Raw genomic sequence first — 17,953 nt, 5'->3', positions numbered from 1 at the left:
TAGTTAGCATTACATTTTCATAAAATTATTAAGTTTAGGTTTAGCTTAGGGACATATTTCTTAATCAGTCATCATAGTTCACAAACAGAATTACACACAAACCCAAAAACATTCAGAGAGTTCTCTGGCAAAGCTCTTTCACATTCTATCGTATATGATACTTGAAATAAGTAAGTAGGCTACATGTTCAGTTTGACACTCTTTATGTTACTGCTAGGAGTATCCATTTACCTATACTGCATTAATCTAGTTATGATAACTGAAATCTCACCATTTCAAAGCATTGGAATGCATTATCTCTGTAAAGGATGTTCGTTGTGAAATTAAATGCAACCTGAAACTACACTTTTTTAAAACAAATCTTCTTTCTGGTATTTTGAGGTTGTCCAAGTTGGTCAAACGTCAGTGCATAATTGTTATGTGATTGCACCTCATACTCAGTTTGACATGAAGGAGATGATGAGAACAAACTGCCACAAGCAGCAACCCCCACCCCACCCCCCACCCCATTTCCTGTCTATTTCGTCGTAACTCACCATTTGAGACTGACCTGTTTTGTTTGGACAGTATTGAAGAATGTGGTTTCAGTGAGCACTAGATATAACACATATTTTCAGCAGCGATGCTAGCAAAGCCACAACTTTTCTTTCACAGAGACTGATGGAAAGCAGGGGCTGAGATGTGAGAGTTGAGGTTTCTTAATTATTGATCATGTGGTATAAACCTGAACTTTTTCTTTCAGTTAAAGAGCAAGTTATCAGTTATCTTAGCTATAGTTATTTCATTGCTATTGTATGCACAATATGTGGGAATACTTACAGATTGTTTTTGCTGTAATTCAGTTCAGCTTGCCCACCACTCATGATGATGCAAAAAGGCTTTGATTTGCAGCAAAGGTACATGAATGGAAATTTTGCTTAATGTCCTGAGCAATAAAGTTATGAGGTGCACATGCCCAAGCCCTTTTCTTTTCCCTGTCTAATGCTTAAGGATGTTCTGCAGTTCAAGTTTGATACAGAGAAACTTACCCTTAGAGACATTTAAAGAGAAGATGTTTAAAGTGATCAGGTCAAAGCTCTGCCTTTGTATTTTTATGTTGATCCCCATATCACTATTCAAATAGAAACTAGGTGAAAGGTTTGAGGATGGCGGAAGTAGTACACAATGGCCTAGTCAATCATAGTATTGGCAGAGATGTACTCATCATTCCAAACTGGGGATCAAAACATTTTTTCTGCCACACAAGATCTGGTTTATTTTCAGACTTTGTTCTATTCTTGTTTTTTTTTTTTTTTTTTTTTTTTTTTTTACTACTAATGGATTATTTTAACTCTTCACAAGTGGACATAACTTTGTTTTAAGGGAACAGTTAGGCATTTTGAGAAATAAGCTTATTTGCTTTCTTGCAGAGACTTGGATGAGAAGATTGATACCACTCTAATTTCTCTTCGCTAAATATTAAGCCAGCAGAATGTTAGCTTAGTTTAGCAGAAAGACTGGCAGCATGGGAAAACAACTAGTCTGACTTTGTCCAAAGGTAACAAAATCTGATTACCAGCACCTCTAAAGCTCAATGATTAACACATTACACCAGCATGGTCTGAAAATAGGTTAGCTGTTTCCCCCCGCTTCCTGTCTTCATGCTAAACTAAGCTAACTGTCTCCTAGCTGTAGCTATATATTTAACGGATAGACATGAGAGTGGTATCGATCTGCTCATCTAACTCTTTACAAGAAAGTGAATAATTATTTTTTTATCATTATTTTCCTTAAATGTCAAACTACTTCTTTAAGGAGGTCACAAGCCAGAAAGGTTGGGAATCACTAATGTTCATTAAGCACTGACCATTGATAATGAAAGGTCAAATCCACTGAAAACCATAATTCTTTAATCTCTCATGCAAAGTCTTCTTCAATTTTCTTGATCCTGTACTGTGGTGTGTGTTTTGCATAATAGGGTTGTTGCTACCATACAAATGCTTCCCCTTGATTTGGATTATGTGGTCACTGTAATCTAACAATGAAGGGTCTGTGCTCACAGCGAGGGTTAGGGATACCAGGACTGATATGTACAAAAGACAAGTGGGACATCTGGAAATAGTGTGGAATAAAAAATGTTGCGGCAGTTCTTAACATTTGTACTTAATTCCTGTACATTCATTTCACAGTCAATGTAAATGTAAGAGTTAAGATTTCTGTTTTTCACTGATCTCCCACTCTTCATCTTCATGACCTAGATGGCAGATCAGATGCCCAGGTCCCACAGAAGAGCCTTCCCAACCTGCCACCCCCCAGAGCAGTAAGTGATTACCAGCTCGATTCCATCAGAGTTCATTAACATGTGAAATGATTTGACTTAACACACAGCTTTTTGAGCCTCTGCCACTGTGGTAGGAATGGTAATAGCATAATTGACCCCAGTAGGACTGCTGAACACAACAAAGTACATGGGAAAGTTCAGTGGAAATCATGATATTCAACGGTATGCAAAAGGAGCCCAAAGACAAATTCCAACTTCAAATGCAATTGACAGAATTTCAGGCTTTTGTTTTAGTACAAGAACATTACTATCACTAAGCACCTTAAGTATTAAAAATAAAGCACTATCGATTGATGTCACATGTTGCCAGGAACTTGCATTGGTTTTTAATATACTAAAACAAATGCACACTGTGGTACAAGCCAAAAACATTTCCCACAACCCTCAGAGTCACAGGCCTGAGGCTATGTGAAATATATTCTCCCACAGAATCAGGTATTTAATCACTCATGGGGTAACAAACATGGGGAAGTGAGAGTGTGTGAGAGCTGTGCTGTGTTTTATGTTGACTGGGAGGCCAGTGGCTTCTGAATTGGCCCAGTGTGACTTCAGGAAAAACGCAGAGAATGAGAGGTTTAGAACATCCTGTCAATACCTTTGAACTTTGCACACACACACACACACACATGCACAGTGGCCTCCCCTATTATAAACTACAGTAGCAGCTGTTGCTAATCAGAACAAATGCTTAGTGTCAGCACGTGTGCATGTGTGTGTGTACAAGTGAAAGTGAATGCATTTAAATGAAGAACATTTGTGTCTCTATGCAATCTCCAGAATCATGTTTGTTAGACTTATATTCCAGTTTAGAGACCACTATGCTATACCACAATTTCACAGTTGTGGTATAGCGTCCACAAATCCCTCAGATGGGTCTGGCAAAGACATTTCTTCTTCCTTCCCTTCTGTATCCAGCTGTGGTGTAACTGGTCCCGTCTTGGGAAGCCTGAGTAAACACGTCCACAGTGAACCACTCTTTGGAAATCCCTTCATCTGCCTACGGGGTTTCCATCCATTTCCAGTGATGGTGTATTCAAGAGTTAGCATGTGTTTCACTGTGAACACGGAGTCGCCCCTTATCATTGCAGTAAACAGCGCCCCCTTGCTGTTTATGTAGTGTCCGGGCATGGCTGTCCACTGGCCTGTCGTGATGTTGTAGCAGTCCATGAGACAGCGCAGAAAGTCGTCACAAGGCCCGTTGCGCATCACATACAAATTGTCCCTGTGGGCTACCATACAGTGGCCATAGCTTTGAGGTTTAATCATGGTGGTTGCAAGTTTCCACTCGTCTTTCACTGGTATGTATTCATAGATATCTGTGGTGTCTGGTGGTTTCCAGAAGCAAACAAATATCCGCCGTCTTGCAACAGCACAAGCTGCGGATGCTACAGGTCTTGGTGCGTGTTGTATAAATGTCCACTCTCCCTTCTCAATGTTGTAACTCTCTGCTGTGGAAATTATCCGTTTTTGGAATTCGCCGCCAATTGCGTAGAGTTGCCCCTCGTGCCCCAGCAGGGTGAAGTCATATCTTGGTTGCTGGGGACCTGGAAGAGCAGTCCAAACACCTGACTCAGGGTGGTAGCAGAAGCTGCTGTCGACTGTGTCCTTACCATAACCGTAAACTCCCCCCACAATGTACAAGCGATTGTCAAGCACTGCCACTCCAGCCATGGAGGTGCTACAGTGAGTTGGGAGGTTTGTCAGATGCTTCCACTCGCCCTCTTTTTCATCAAGATAGCAAACAATCCTAAAGGAGTCATGTAGCAGTTCCATTGAAGGAGAGTGTGTGCCTATAGCAATATAAGAAGCAGGAGACAATGATTGAGAATATTGAAGAAGGTCTTCAGGAATTGTACTCACTGCTGCTTCCTTCAAATCATCAAAAGCATCACAAAGGAAGAGAGCAGCATTGTGAAAGAGTATATGCACCCCAAAGATGGAGGCTGCATGGTAAAGCAAGAGACAGTTGTCTGAGTCAATAATGTCACTAAGATGCTGCACCAAACACGCAACCTGCAGGAAAGCAGCACACTCTACAGCGTCTACAAGCTCATCCGGGTCACTGATAGTGGGGACCTCTCCCCTGCAGACAGCAAGGGCAATGAGGAAACCCCTTGCATGCACTCCTCCCTTCAGGTAGAGCTCGTCCTGGTGACTTTCTATCATCCCAGAATGAAAGAGAGCACAGAAGTAGTTGCTGCACGTCGCTAACAAGGCCCGCTCCACAGTGAACCAGCTCTCCTCTACCCGCACTCTCACCCAGCCCGCATGGTGCTCTCTGTGCTCCAGATCAAGGGTCGCATTCTCGGCATGAATATCCTGGTTGACTCCCAGGCCTTCAGGCACTTCCATGATCTCTTAAACCCGGATCTTTCTCTTCCTACAACAGGCTCTCAAGGGATAAAGTGTGTGACTCCAGTGTAGATTAGCCATTTTTTCCTCAGAACTGGACGGTAAATAAAGGTTTGTGAGAGTTCCATAGCGTCCTGTCAGCATGGTCTGAAAATAGAGTTGTACCATAGATAGCAGCTGTGCCACTCGCAAGCGTCAGTCAGGGAAAGGAAAACTGTTGACATGCACAGTAAGCTGTAATGTGGCTCCCAGCAACTGGTGATTATCATAACCACAATGTAATTGGCTAGCGTAAGTATTTGCTGAATTATTCATGATTACGTTATCTGCCAGCATTGCCCCTTTAAATCCACTTTTGTTTTACAAGACTATTTAAATTTTATACATGTATATTTTCTTTATTTATACATTTCAAGTTGGTTACTCATAAACATTTATTCATACAAATGGGGGGGGAACCAAAATCTGGAACCAAAAGTATGAAAGGTTTAGAGGAGGTTAAAGTGTTCCCAAGAAGAAAAAATAATGGAAAAATAAATACAGTATGTGCAAAATCTGTGTCATGTGAATTTTTTCTGCCTCCCAGCATGCAATGGAGCAGTTTTTTCCGCCCATTTTCATTCGTGCTTCAAATATAAGTCGAATAGTTTTCATTTTATGTAAGTGTTTCTAACCAAAAAGATACTATGTTACAAGTGGAGAGGAGATAGCAAAGGCCCAGAGAGTTCTCCTGAAACTGTCGTTCTACACTGATTATTTTTATCACTACCTTCTCCTCTGCTCTGAGCTCCCAGCAGGCTCCCAGATATGCTCTCTGTGTGTGTGTCTGTGTGTTTTCACTGTGCTGGATTCTTGGCATGGGAACCAGGGATTTTCCATGTTCCTCTGACTGTTCGTTTTTTGGACTCTTTTTCCCACTCTTTACTCAAAGCCCCTTCACCACACCCCTATTCCTCCTCTGCCGCCCCTCTCCTTGCTTTGTTATTTATGCTCTGACTCCTTGATCCATTCCTTCTACCCAGTGTTTCTGTGGTGAGGATGTGTGTGTGTATGTGTGTGTGAGAAGGGGCTAAAGTGACTGGAGTGATTGCAAAGACGTCTGGGAGAAAAAACACACTTACAGACACAGACCTGGCATGTTCCCTTCCCTTCCCTGTTTAATATCAGTCCAGCTGGTCTTTGGAATGGCTCACTACACTCCTCTTTAGCCTTGGCCCAAACAACAGGCAGATTTAGATTTTTAGAGATGAGTGAAATAGAGATAGAAAATGAAAAAAGATAGAGATATGGGTGGGTAGGTGGGCGGTCCGGGGGCTGCTGCTGCTCTGGAATGCCTGGCTCTTTGTTTTAATTAATAACAGATGCCTGAAATGCTGTTTTTTTCACAGTGGAGCAGTTTTCACTGTTAATGCTGTTGTGTGTGTGCATGCACTAAACTCTACTCTTTTTCCCAGAAAAATCACTTTTTCCTATGAAGTTCCTGTCAGCTCTTGAGCTTTTGTAGCTATCTCTCTTACTTCTGGGGTCATATAATCTCAAAAAAATCTCTTTTATGGTCATTTAAATAGATTAAGTCTAGTTTTTGGTTGTATCAAAACCACAAAATGACATAACATACTGTATTTTAATTATTATGTTCCCTATTCCCTAATTATTGTGATTAAGTTGAGTTTTTTCATATTTTGTCATTTAAATGAACTCATTTATCGTTTAAAAAAAAGCACTCTATAAATAAAAAAGTGTATTAATCTGCAAGTATTATGTTAACGTCAGACATGTATTCTATTGGATCTCTAGATCGAAGGGCTTGTTTATTTCCATCATTGGGAAACTGGCCTAATTCCACTCTGTTCCTCTGTGATTTGTGGCATCGTCCATCTTGTTCTGTATCAAGGCTTAGACCAGGCCTGCCTCTAAAAAGGCCAATTACTCTTATTTATAATATTTATGGAGCTCAGTTGTGTAGGCTGTGTTAGCTGAAATGCTTGGATGTAAATATAGTAGGTAGAGAACTCAATTGAGAATGACTTCCGGATGGGAGCCGAAACGTCTTGATTCTGAAAACAGTGTCCAGATGACTACGACTGAAACCTTTTCTACGAGTAGGTAGAGACCTTTCTCTTGGCAGACATAGTCATAGCATGAAAAGCACAAGTGTAATTAATATCATTAACGATGGTTCTGCTCTGCACTGGCATAACTAAATGGAATGCAGCCATTATTAATGTTATAAGTTACACCTGTGTAAGTCTGTTCGTACCCAGTCAAATAAGTGTCGCCTTCTCAGTTTATATTTGGTCATATTACTTTTTTTTTAAATAATTGCTTAGGATTGCATCATTTTGAGGAGGGGAAATTGTAACTCATATCTCATTCTGATGTTTGTATTTGCTGATACTTGCATTATGAAAAATCTTCAACACCTCCATAATGTATAACTGACGTTACCCTCCTTAAACTGCAGTGATAACATCTCTGTCCCACACATTTCTTTGTGGATCCTTTTCTCCACTTCCCGGCATGCAGGCTAATCACACAAACAACGTCTTCGTCACAATGACTGTATGTGGCCCATGACATGACGCCAGTTGTTATGACAGCTTACTGCATCTGTTATATATTACTGGAAATGTGTTAGTTCACTGATGCGATATGGTGGGAAAAGAGCTCAGGAGCAGGAGATTCTCTGTTTACTGGGATCTGACTGTCTTTAGTAGCCCACATCAGACATTTTGTGATTTTTAAACAAACAGACAAATATGATTTGTTTTTCTGTTTGTTTGTAAATCTAAGCTAAGCCAGTAACTCTATTACCACTATCCTGTGGTATCTGAAGACCCACCACAGGCTGGTAACCACCAAACACATTATATTACTGCCTCTTTTCTCTTTAATTGTCATTTTTGTCATTGCCTCCCAAAGTTGATTTCAGAGTTATATTGCAGGAAGGGAATAGCTTTTGCTGTATCAAACATTGCCACATCGAAGGGAAACGAAGCAGATTTGACCAACTGATCTCCTTAATTAAACAAACTCTGATCTTATGAGATACTTTAAGATCTTCAACTTTTTGAAGGCTCATACTTTTCCACAGAGCCAGCCTCCCTTAGGCATGGTTTGCATGATAAATGCAGCTCCTCTGCTTAAGGGTAATATTTCATATTTCTGTGATCTTACAGAGAATGCGACAGCCTTGGGGGAAAATAAAGTGAAAATGAAGGAATACAGACAGCGTGTTCACATCAGTAGTGGGAGGAAACATTAAACATAGTTAAGAAATCACTTTTTGTCATTCAACTCATAGGGTTTCACAGAGTTCATTTGAGAAAAAAACTTTTAAAAATATATCCAGCACCATCAGACTTCTGCAACATGTATGTGTGGGCTGTGTCCTCAGCTGACTTATCCTATATAAGTCAGCTGAGGCACAAAGTGTGGCACAAAGTTTTGCCTTTGTGCCACATTTACATAATAATCTGTAAGAGGGATAAGTGTACCTTAAACAACTTTACTTTCTTTGGCCTCAAAAGAATCCGCCCTCTGTGGGAAGTCTGTCTCCATCATCCATCTCTTTGCTTTATGATGTTTCTATCTTTATACTGGAAAGACTACATAGATTTCATCTTCACTGTTAGCTACTGATTTTTTAAAGCTGGTATGTCATCTTAGTTCTAGTATGTATCAAGACAAAACTTGCATATCTCCCATCTTCTGACTACCACCATAGATATGTGATAGTTGAGACTTGTAGTCACAAGATGAGGAGATCAAGAGTGTTTTCCAGTGAAATTCCTACTGGTGGGAAGTTTTTGTTTCAACACAAAGTGAGCTTACAATGCCTGAAATATGCCTGAAATATGACATCTGATGATGCAATTCCAATGTGAAAGAGGGGTCAAAAGTGGGTTTGAAGAATAGACATGTATCATTTTATAATTGGCTACAGAATAGCCATTGGCCAAATTTCACAATTCCCAAGAAAAAATCTGTGTTTGCCTACTAAATAGCTGGATCTGATGTGGCTTTCTCCTAAATTTCTCCAGTATTTTCAGCATATGTGTTCCGCATTTGGGTCCTTAAACTGTGCACAATTACATAACATAACATCTTTGGCCTCAAAAGAATCCGCCCTCAAAAGAATCCGCCCTCAAAAGAATCCGCCCTCTGTGAGATGGATGATGGAGAAGTCTGTCTCCATCATCCATCTCTTTGCTTTATGATGTTTCTATCTTTATACTGGAAAGACTACATAGATTTCATCTTCACTGTTAGCTACTGATTTTTTAAAGCTGGTATGTCATCTTAGTTCTAGTATGTATCAAGACAAAACTTGCATATCTTCCATCTTCTGACTACCATGACGTGGCTTTCTCCTAAATTTCTCCAGTATTTTCAGCAGATGTGTGGATGTATAACACCCTAAAATGATCAGCAAAACTGGCTGCCATTTGATAGATGATGAAACACAAACCTTCAAAGTACCTTTTAGTTTAATAGTCTAGATCATGCCATGTCCCTCCTATCATTTATGATGCTTACAGTATTGTTTGCATTCTAAAGAAAAGCCATATTGTCACCCAATCCACATAGCTACATAGCTGTGTATATTAATTTGTTGTGTGTATTAGGTAGTATAAACTAAAAATATATCATTAATGCTGAGTCTATGCTGAGAAATGCCAACAGGCATTTTTAATTTCTACATTTTTAACATTTAAATTTGACAAACTGAATTTAAACATATGGTTTGTTTAACAGTTTAAAGGGTGTAGGGTGTATTCAAAGACATTCTTCAAGATTCACAACTTACCATCCCTAACCAACTCCAGTGATGACAGATGTCTCCCAACTTTAGTTTGAGTATATAAGTAATGGAGATATTCTAAATGAATTGAGACTCATTTAAAGCAGCCAAGCAGCAGAGAGTCTGGTGCTTTCCAGCAGAATGGGAAGGGAGAGACAGACAGTCTTTACCACACAGGAGATGAGAAGAAAGACAGAAGTGGATCCAGACTGCTGATTGATTTCAGGAAAGCCACAGGGCCCACACACACACACACACACACACACACACACACACACACACACACACACACACATGCTCTGCTCTCCCTCTCTTTTCCATGCTCACACACATACACTCTTCCCTGAAGGCAAGCATGTAACTCTCTAGTGCACAGGGTCAGATGAGGATTGGTTACATGAGGAATTCCCTACTTACTCCTGAAGTGACAGCTGGATTAGTCACATGTTCAGCCTGGGGGGAAGAACACATGTTGCTAATGTGTGTGTGTATGTGTGTGAGTGTGTGTTGCTGTTGCTGTTAACCAGGATATTTACTTCTTCGGGGCATTCATTGAACATACTTGTATGGAGGCTATATGGTTCTTGGGCATATCACTGAAATGAAGTTGCTAGATAAAAATGTTACATTTTATATTTCCTCACCCCTTTCTCTTTTCCCCCATCCTTCTCTCATCTGTCAGGGTGTGGTGGGTCGGGAGCCGTTCCCTTTACCTGCAGTTCCTTCTCCAGCCTGTATAGACACCTCAGAGAGTTACTATGAGGAGGCTCAGCCCTATGAGGAAACTTTCAATGGTAAGCACTCAGGTTCAGTGTTATATTTCTTCTTCCCAAGGCCTTCCCAAAGCAAGGCCCAGCTGAAGGATTGTTTGATTCAATACTTGATACTCTCCTTTCTGCAATACTACTGCAAAAGATATCTGCAGTATAGTACTGTGAAAGAGACATTCCTGTGAAGAGGAATACCTCAAATTTGACCGTGAAAGAGCATTTGCCCCACCTCATTTGAGGCTGTTTCATCATGGAAGTACTGCTAGCTCACCATCGTGAGGTCATTAAACCTTGGAATCCTTTCTTGAATAATAAAATGGGTGATGTTTTGCTGTTCATATATATTTTAGCTGTATTTTCCAACCCAAACCAATTAGTTGTTTCAGTTATAAATGTATCAGGACAGTCATCTGCTTTGTTGTGTTTGTTGTTCTTTAGAAAACCTGAAGCTTGTGCTGTTAACCATAATGGAAACAGACTGACACAATAGTGACACTCTTATGAACTCTACACAGGAAAAATGTGTGGTAAAGTCTGAGAAAGTGGTTTCACGTAGTGCAAGACCAATGCCATAATATGTCATGCACTTAGACACCTTCACACCAGCTAATGCTGAAAGCTAAAATACTTAAGGTATATCTTTAGAATTGCTGCATTGGTTAAATACATACCACAACCGTGGAGAATATTCGATTCTGATTGGCTAGAGGGTGCATGCTATTGTTGAAACTATCTCATCTGACCATCTCTGATGTAAGCAATAAACAATGCTTTTAATTATTGGCAAGTTATGATGATGATATTATGATATATTCACAAAGGTTAATAAGGTTAATTAGGAACACTTAATGCATAATTTTTCAATAGCCAGAAGACAACCTGTCATAGAGTTTCCCTTATGTACTTTGGCACAGTGGACTAATTTAAAGTTTTTGTTATGGATGTAGGTTAATGCTGAAATGCTTAAAAAAGGTTTTAATTAAGCAATGAGCTTCTTTTGTTGTCATGTACTGCAATTTCTACAGATATTTTTTAAAGGCATTTTCCCTCACAATTTTTTTCCAATCTTGCCACTTTCTTGTTCTTCTTGTTGTTCTTCTTCTTCCTGTTTCTTTTGATGTTGTGTAGATCTGGACTGTTTTGGCCTCCTCTCAGGGCCCTGGATGCGAGTGCAGAGCTCTGACAGTGTGGTCTATGCTGTTATCAACAGGGGTACCTACCTCTCTATCACTGGATGTGTGTGTTTATGTATGGCATGTCTTGGTCTTGCAGTTGTTTGAGGCATAAGCCAGAATGTGCACAGGCCAATCAGCATGCCCTCAGTCCTCATTGTCCGGCATGAGCAGCGTCTTGCAAACAATTTCATGTCAAGACTTGTGACAAGAGTCATTAATCAGTCTCATCTTTTCAATTTCCTCAATTCATTGTTTTCCTTTTGATCATATCTTCATATCTTTTTCCTGTCACCATCTTTCATCAACATTTTAACAGCTTATTTGCAGCCTGACTGTTGCAAGGAAATCCTCTTCTATTAAAGAAGGTTATCAAGATCAAGAAATCAGACCATTGATCATTTGGTCCTTCAAACTCATTTAACAGTGTAATGTGTATTGCTGCTACTCATGCCTTTTCACCCCCCAGCCCCCTTGGTCCTCTTTGTTATAGTTTCTTTAGTTATAGCATCTAGTCACTGATTTTTGTTTCTTAGATGATGGGGAGGCAGTTAGCAGTTCATACGAGTCTTATGATGAGGAGGAAGTGACCAGAGGAAAGTCACCGTCCGCACAGCACCAGTGGCCGTCAGCGGAGGCGTCCATTGAGCTGATGAAGGACGCTCGGATCTGTGCTTTCCTGTGGAGGAAGAAGTGGCTGGGCCAGTGGGCCAAACAGCTGTGTGTCATCAAAGACCATCGCCTGCTGGTGGGTAAAAGAATTTTGTGTACAACAATTACGGTCAGTTTTATGAAGGGTAGGGTTTGTTTATATTCTCCTTGTACAACAGTTCAATGTAACTCAACATGGAAAAAGATTATGTTAAAGTAAGCAAGCCCTCAAAATATATTTAAACTCCATGTTTAGCTGTCACATGCTGTCCTTGTTTTGCCACTTATTTTTAGAATGGAAAATATTAGTCCAATAAATCAACCTTTAAAACAATGTAGTAGTAGGATAGTATATCATGTTTCTCTCCTCATTTGGGCTGAGAATGATGAGAAAGCCAAGGAGCCATTACCATTTTGAGGAATACACTAATTTGCTTTCTTTGAAAGAGTTAGAAGAAAAGATCAATACAACTCTGTAACTTTAACTGTGCGTTAAAGCTAGATTTAATCAATACTTTTATATTAACAGTGAAGCAAATAACTACATGCATTTAAAGGGGCCCCCAGCTCTACGGAGCATTTCACCACTCTTATCAGCGTTGTTTCTGGACAAATCGGTGCAAATCTCTAATATAAACCCACTGTACACAAGTGGCCCAGCACTAAGTGGCAGACAAAGTTAGCAACTTGGTGGTGAAGAAAGTGGAACAAAAAAGTTTTTTTCCCATGAGTTGGTGGAGACCAAAACAGAGCTAAAAGGAGAGGGAATATTGGGCAATTTTTCAGGTAGATACAAACACCAACCAGAATGAATGCTAATGTTGCTCTGTGTCCGCTGGATCTGTAAGGCAACTGTTTGCTAACATATATTACCTTTATTAGATAATAATACGTCAGTGTTGTGATTACAGTTTGTCATGCTGCGCCAAAGTGGCCAGTTAATGCAGATTTAAATAACGTTACAGAGCTAGAGCTCTAAGGCAGTTAGCATGGCCTAGCACAAAGACTAGAAGCAAGGTAAAACAGCTAGCCCGGCTCTCTTCAAAGTTAAAAAATACTGCACCTCTAAAGCTCACAAATTAACAATTACTATCTCCATTAGAGCACAGTGTAAAACTGACTAAAAATTGTGGTTTGAAGGAGTTACATGCTGTAACTATAATAAGAAAAATATACTATTTCTTGGCGAACATTAGCCAGGCATAGTTACTTTTCAGTCTCGTCATCACAGTGAGGTTGCCAGGCAATTATGCTAATTGCCTAATCAACTCCCGAATGTAACTCCATACTTAACGCACAGACATGAGAGTGGTATAATGTTGAACTGTTCTTTTAATGTTATTAATCACACCTGTGGTTTTCTTGCTTTCACATATCAAATGTCTGTCGTGAAAAAGGATTACTCTGGATTGACCTCACTGCTTTAAAAAGTATCAAACCAGGAAAAGTATGACTAATTTCAACTTAAATTTCAGTTTGACTGTGATTTGCTGGATTCACTTCCCCATCATCAAAAGCCTTTCAATAATTAATAACACAGTAGCTGGTGACCCACTGGTTTAAAGTGTGGTCCATGAGCTATGAGCATATTAAGTGAGGATGTCTAAATATTTATAGACTTGTATGAAAATTCCCCTGAATATGTCACAGTAGAAAACCACATGAGGGTCAGTTTGGAATCATTTGAGCCTGTGATTAACAAGTCTATTGTGCTAAATCATTTAGGGATTATGACCTCTTTTTAAAACGTGGATGGTATCCAACAGCATGGATTTTGGAATAGTGTTATATCAGAGTGGAATCTTTTTCAGCACTCTTTTGCTTCATTTATGGCTGATATTTGTTAAATGGCAAATAATTCATTCTAAAGATACTGTACACCACCACAAACATGCTGCCCTGCAATACTGTATGTACTCATATGTTACAATCAATCACAAAGTCAGTGTTATCTCTGCCTCTCTCAGTGCTATAAGAGCTCCAAGGAGCAGACACCTCTGCTGGATGTGAGTCTGTCTGGCTGCAGTGTTGTCTACAAGGAGAAGCAGCTGAAGAGAAAAGAGCACAAGCTGAAGATCATTCCAGTGGGAGGGGAGGCCATCGTGCTGGGCCTACAGAGCAAGGAGCAGACAGAGCAGTGGCTGAGGGTACACCTTGTTCTAAATAGCTCTCATTACTCAACTTGTTGCTGTGTTAATATGCTGAAGGACTAATTTTACAATAATATGATTTTTTAAAAATTAATTCTGCAGTTTTGATGATGACATTAATCTACCTCCTCTTTGTTCATTAGGTGATTCAGGAGATCAGTCCCAAGCCAACTGATAACTGTGACCCCCAACACTCTGTGTCTGACTCCCCAAGGCTCATTTGTACAAAGGTACACTTACTTCGTACTTTTGTGCTTTAGAGTACCTGTCGTTCTATGATCAGACAACCTGTGGAAGAGGTCTGAGGAGTTTTTGATGGGCTCTACCTAAACCATAGGAACCATAGGGCTCAGTAACAGTTTTAATTTTTTCTACCTTTGTCATAATTTGTATTTCTGATGAACATGCCTACTAAATGACTAAAATGTTAATATGAACTTCCAGGGAGAGCTGAGTGAGAGATACTCGGTGGCTTCAGAGAGCAGCAGCAGCAATGACAGCCATGCTGAGACTCCCGAAATCAAAGATGGTGAGTCACTCCTCAGCAGTGGTGGAAGAAGTACTCCGATCTTTTACTTAAGTAAAAGTAGCAACACAACAGTGTAAAAATACTCTGTTACTGTTCTGAATAATATATTATATTTTTGATGCATTAATGTGTTCATCACTTTAATGTTGCAGCTGGTAAAGGTGGGGCTTACTTTTTGGGATCAATAAAGCCTTATCTATCTTATCTATTCATAATAATACACCATCATTTATTTGTTGATTATATTTTGTATTATTAATCATAATCTGAAAAGGTATAAAATAAATGTAGTGGAGTAAAAAGTACACTATTTTGCTCTGAATTGTAGTGGTGTAGAAGTATAAAATAGCATAAAATGGAAATACTCAAGTAAAGTACAAGTACATCGAACTTCTACTTAAGTAGAGTACTTGAGTAAATGTACTTAGTTACTTTCCACCACTGCTCCTTAGATTTTTATTTTTCAGTTTCTATGCAGACTTGAGTCATTTCAAAACATGGTGCTGTATCGGAAAATGTTTTAATAACATTCTCTTCCCCTCCTCAGTGAAGAAAAAAAGTAGTGCAGGTTTGAAGTTCAGCAACCTCATGAACATTGGCAAGAAAAAACCCTCCTCATTAGAGAGCCCCGAGAAATGTGTGGACACCTCAGGTGAGCAGAGATCTACTGTCTTGGCCACAGTACATTTGATCATTTTCAGCCACCAAGATAGCACCACCACAACAATTTGTTAGCTCTGATTTAAGCAAAAACCAATAATAATAAATGGCTTTATGATATTAAACAGACTTGAATAAAAAAATTGGTGAGGTCTAATGACCATGAAACTTGTTTTGGGTAACATAAAACAGTATGAGATGCTGCGAAGTAAATACTCTAGATACTAAAGAATGAATGTACAGTATTAGTAACTAGGGAGAGAAACAGGTACCTCATGATTAAGTTACGTCCTCTTTCCTCTGTCAGGCTACCTCAACGTGTTGGTGAACAGCCAATGGCGGACCTGCTGGTGTCTTATAAAGAACGGTCAGCTATGGTTTTACCAGGACAAAGGCAAAAACAAAATGAGCCAGCCAGCTGTGACCCTGGAGGGCTGCAGTGTTTTGCCCGACCCCAGCCCTGAGCACCTGTACTCCTTTAGGATTGACATGGACGGCACACAGCTGGCAACACTAGAGGTAGACAACCACTGCTGCTTTGCAACATCCCTGCAAATGTTTTGGATTTACATTTATAAGGAAATTCAATATAAGAGCTGAATCCAACAGTTTCACTGTGCTATGACCATAAAAGCTGGATAAAATTATAGTTGTTTAGTGATACAAATATTTCTCCAACCATTGCTAAATATATGGTTTCACCAAAGTGAAAGGTGTCTGTTGGTTAGGGATGTCAAACTTAGTGTTAACCGAAGATGGTAGACCATGATATCTGGTGTGATGCAATACATACTCAGTTCATGTTTGCCTCCTCTTGGCCAGGTCACTCTTGAAAAAGATATTTTAATCTCAGTGAGACTTTTTTCTTATTTCGGCATCACCCTGTAGGAGAGGACGGGTCACTGTCGTTCCGAGAAATAACCAGTCTTACATGTCTGGAATGGCAAAATGTCTGTATAAAAAAACGAACGTCAGCATTTCTCAAAATGTTCTCATTTGGAAATCACTTTCTGCTGACATCAAACTTAGCCTATGTAATATATGTGTGCGCACAAGGGTGGTCTGCATGTTTGTGTGCTTGTGAGTGTGTGTGAAGGGTGTGGATGTACTGGGATTCTAGGGACCAATGCTACGCCCTTTTTCATTAGGTTTCCAGTACCACTCTGCTGCAGTGCATATTTGGTCATAGGCAATGGAAATGAATGTTTAGTTTTGAGGGCTCTATCTGACACATTTGTTTGTTTGTTTTTCTTATAATGGTTTTTTATTTTTTCTTATTTCACAAATTGAAACTTCCCTGGACCAGTATTAACCAAAACAAACAAAAACCTCAACAAGGTTATCACCTATTTAAATTCTGAGAATTTTTTGTAAAACCAGCATGTGTTGAAAACACTTCATATGGTTCTATTAGATGAGCTGTTTGAATATATACTAATAATAGGCTGTTTCTGTAACTGTTGTGTTATGGGTGTAATTTAGGTTATTGAAAAGAGCTGTTTTATATGCATCAGTGACACTGAAAACTTGTCTGTTCTCAGAGTGTTACCACTTCATCATGTGACATTGCTCATTTACACTCATGCTCACTATGTCTTGCTGTTTTTTGCAGCATTTCTTAGATGGGTAGAACAGCTCAGCTGAGGATAAACATTTCACTTCTTAAAAGGCTTACAAAGTGACACATGGCATGCAACATAAACCATGAGATGGGTTTAAACTCATGATGTTGCAAGTGCATGGTATGTTCTGAATGCACTTTGTTCCACCCTTTCCTTTCCTCTCTCAGGCTAAGACGTCCGAAGACATGGGCCATTGGCTGGGCCTCTTGCTGTCACAGACAGGGATCAAGACGGACCCCGAGGAGCTGACGTACGACTACGTCAACGCTGAGAGGATCTCCAGCATCGTCAGTGCTGCCAAGACTTCCTTATAGTAAGATCCTCACTTCTGTCTACTTTTAAGGGACGCTGGTCCCCACTGGTGTATGCATACTTAGGCACAATATTAAAGCGAGGCCTCTCTGCGTATTTGTGTGTCTCTCTAGCTTTATGGAGAGGAGGTATTCAGAGCCAAACACCTACATAGACACCCCACGCTCCATTCCTCACAACTCTGACGAACTGTATGACGATGTGGCGTCAATAGCTGATCCAGAGGTATGTCCATGATTAAAATGCACTATCAAGTTATCTAGAACCAAAAAAAACTGAGACACTTGATCTTCTTCCAGTATCAATACAGTATTCCTGTACATCTGTTTAGTTTTGGAAAACCAGCTGTTACATTTTGTTTCATTAATTATTTTCTGTGTCCGACCAACAGTCCAAAACCCAAAGATACTCAGTTTACTCTCGTAGAAGACTAAGAAAATCGTAAAATATTCACAGTTAAGAAGCTGGAACCAGTGATTTTTGCATTAAAAATGACATAAATGCTAATTGATATCAAAATAATTGCAAATTAATTTTCTGTCAATCAACTAATCGATTAATCAATGGTTTCCATGAATATGTATAGTAATATATGTTCACATAAAAACATT

The 17,953-nt window shown here is 39.6% G+C and overlaps 2 protein-coding genes across 3 annotated transcripts in view; one reads left to right on the top strand and one right to left on the bottom strand.

Moving 5' to 3' along the window:
* afap1l2 (actin filament associated protein 1-like 2) overlaps positions 1-17,953 on the top strand; it is a 39,556-nt gene that overhangs the window by 18,540 nt on the left and 3,063 nt on the right. The window contains exons 4-14 of one of the 2 annotated variants that reach the window (XM_044177699.1): positions 2,238-2,299; positions 10,159-10,270; positions 11,375-11,458; positions 11,955-12,166; positions 14,037-14,216; positions 14,363-14,449; positions 14,664-14,748; positions 15,296-15,400; positions 15,716-15,927; positions 17,198-17,343; positions 17,456-17,567. In XM_044177699.1, the coding sequence (XP_044033634.1) occupies positions 2,238-2,299; positions 10,159-10,270; positions 11,375-11,458; positions 11,955-12,166; positions 14,037-14,216; positions 14,363-14,449; positions 14,664-14,748; positions 15,296-15,400; positions 15,716-15,927; positions 17,198-17,343; positions 17,456-17,567 (1,397 nt within the window). The remainder of the gene's footprint in view (positions 1-2,237; positions 2,300-10,158; positions 10,271-11,374; positions 11,459-11,954; positions 12,167-14,036; positions 14,217-14,362; positions 14,450-14,663; positions 14,749-15,295; positions 15,401-15,715; positions 15,928-17,197; positions 17,344-17,455; positions 17,568-17,953) is intronic. The other variant, XM_044177700.1, reaches the window with a different exon arrangement.
* LOC122867215 (kelch repeat and BTB domain-containing protein 13) lies at positions 2,611-5,118 on the bottom strand. Its single transcript, XM_044177703.1, has one exon. It carries the CDS (start codon positions 4,670-4,672, stop codon positions 3,155-3,157), a length of 1,518 nt encoding a protein of 505 aa, XP_044033638.1. The 5' UTR covers positions 4,673-5,118; the 3' UTR covers positions 2,611-3,154.

This window comes from Siniperca chuatsi, linkage group LG20 (assembly GCF_020085105.1).
Source record: "Siniperca chuatsi isolate FFG_IHB_CAS linkage group LG20, ASM2008510v1, whole genome shotgun sequence".
NCBI classification, from domain to species: domain Eukaryota; kingdom Metazoa; phylum Chordata; class Actinopteri; order Centrarchiformes; family Sinipercidae; genus Siniperca; species Siniperca chuatsi.
Note: the sequence above shows the minus strand (reverse complement) of the source record. Positions and strands in the feature narration are given on the sequence as shown.

Coding starts and splice junctions, on each gene's coding strand:
- LOC122867215 (XM_044177703.1), bottom strand. CDS start 4,672: ATGGAAGTGCCTGAAGGCCTGGGAGTCAACCAGGATATTCATGCCGAG.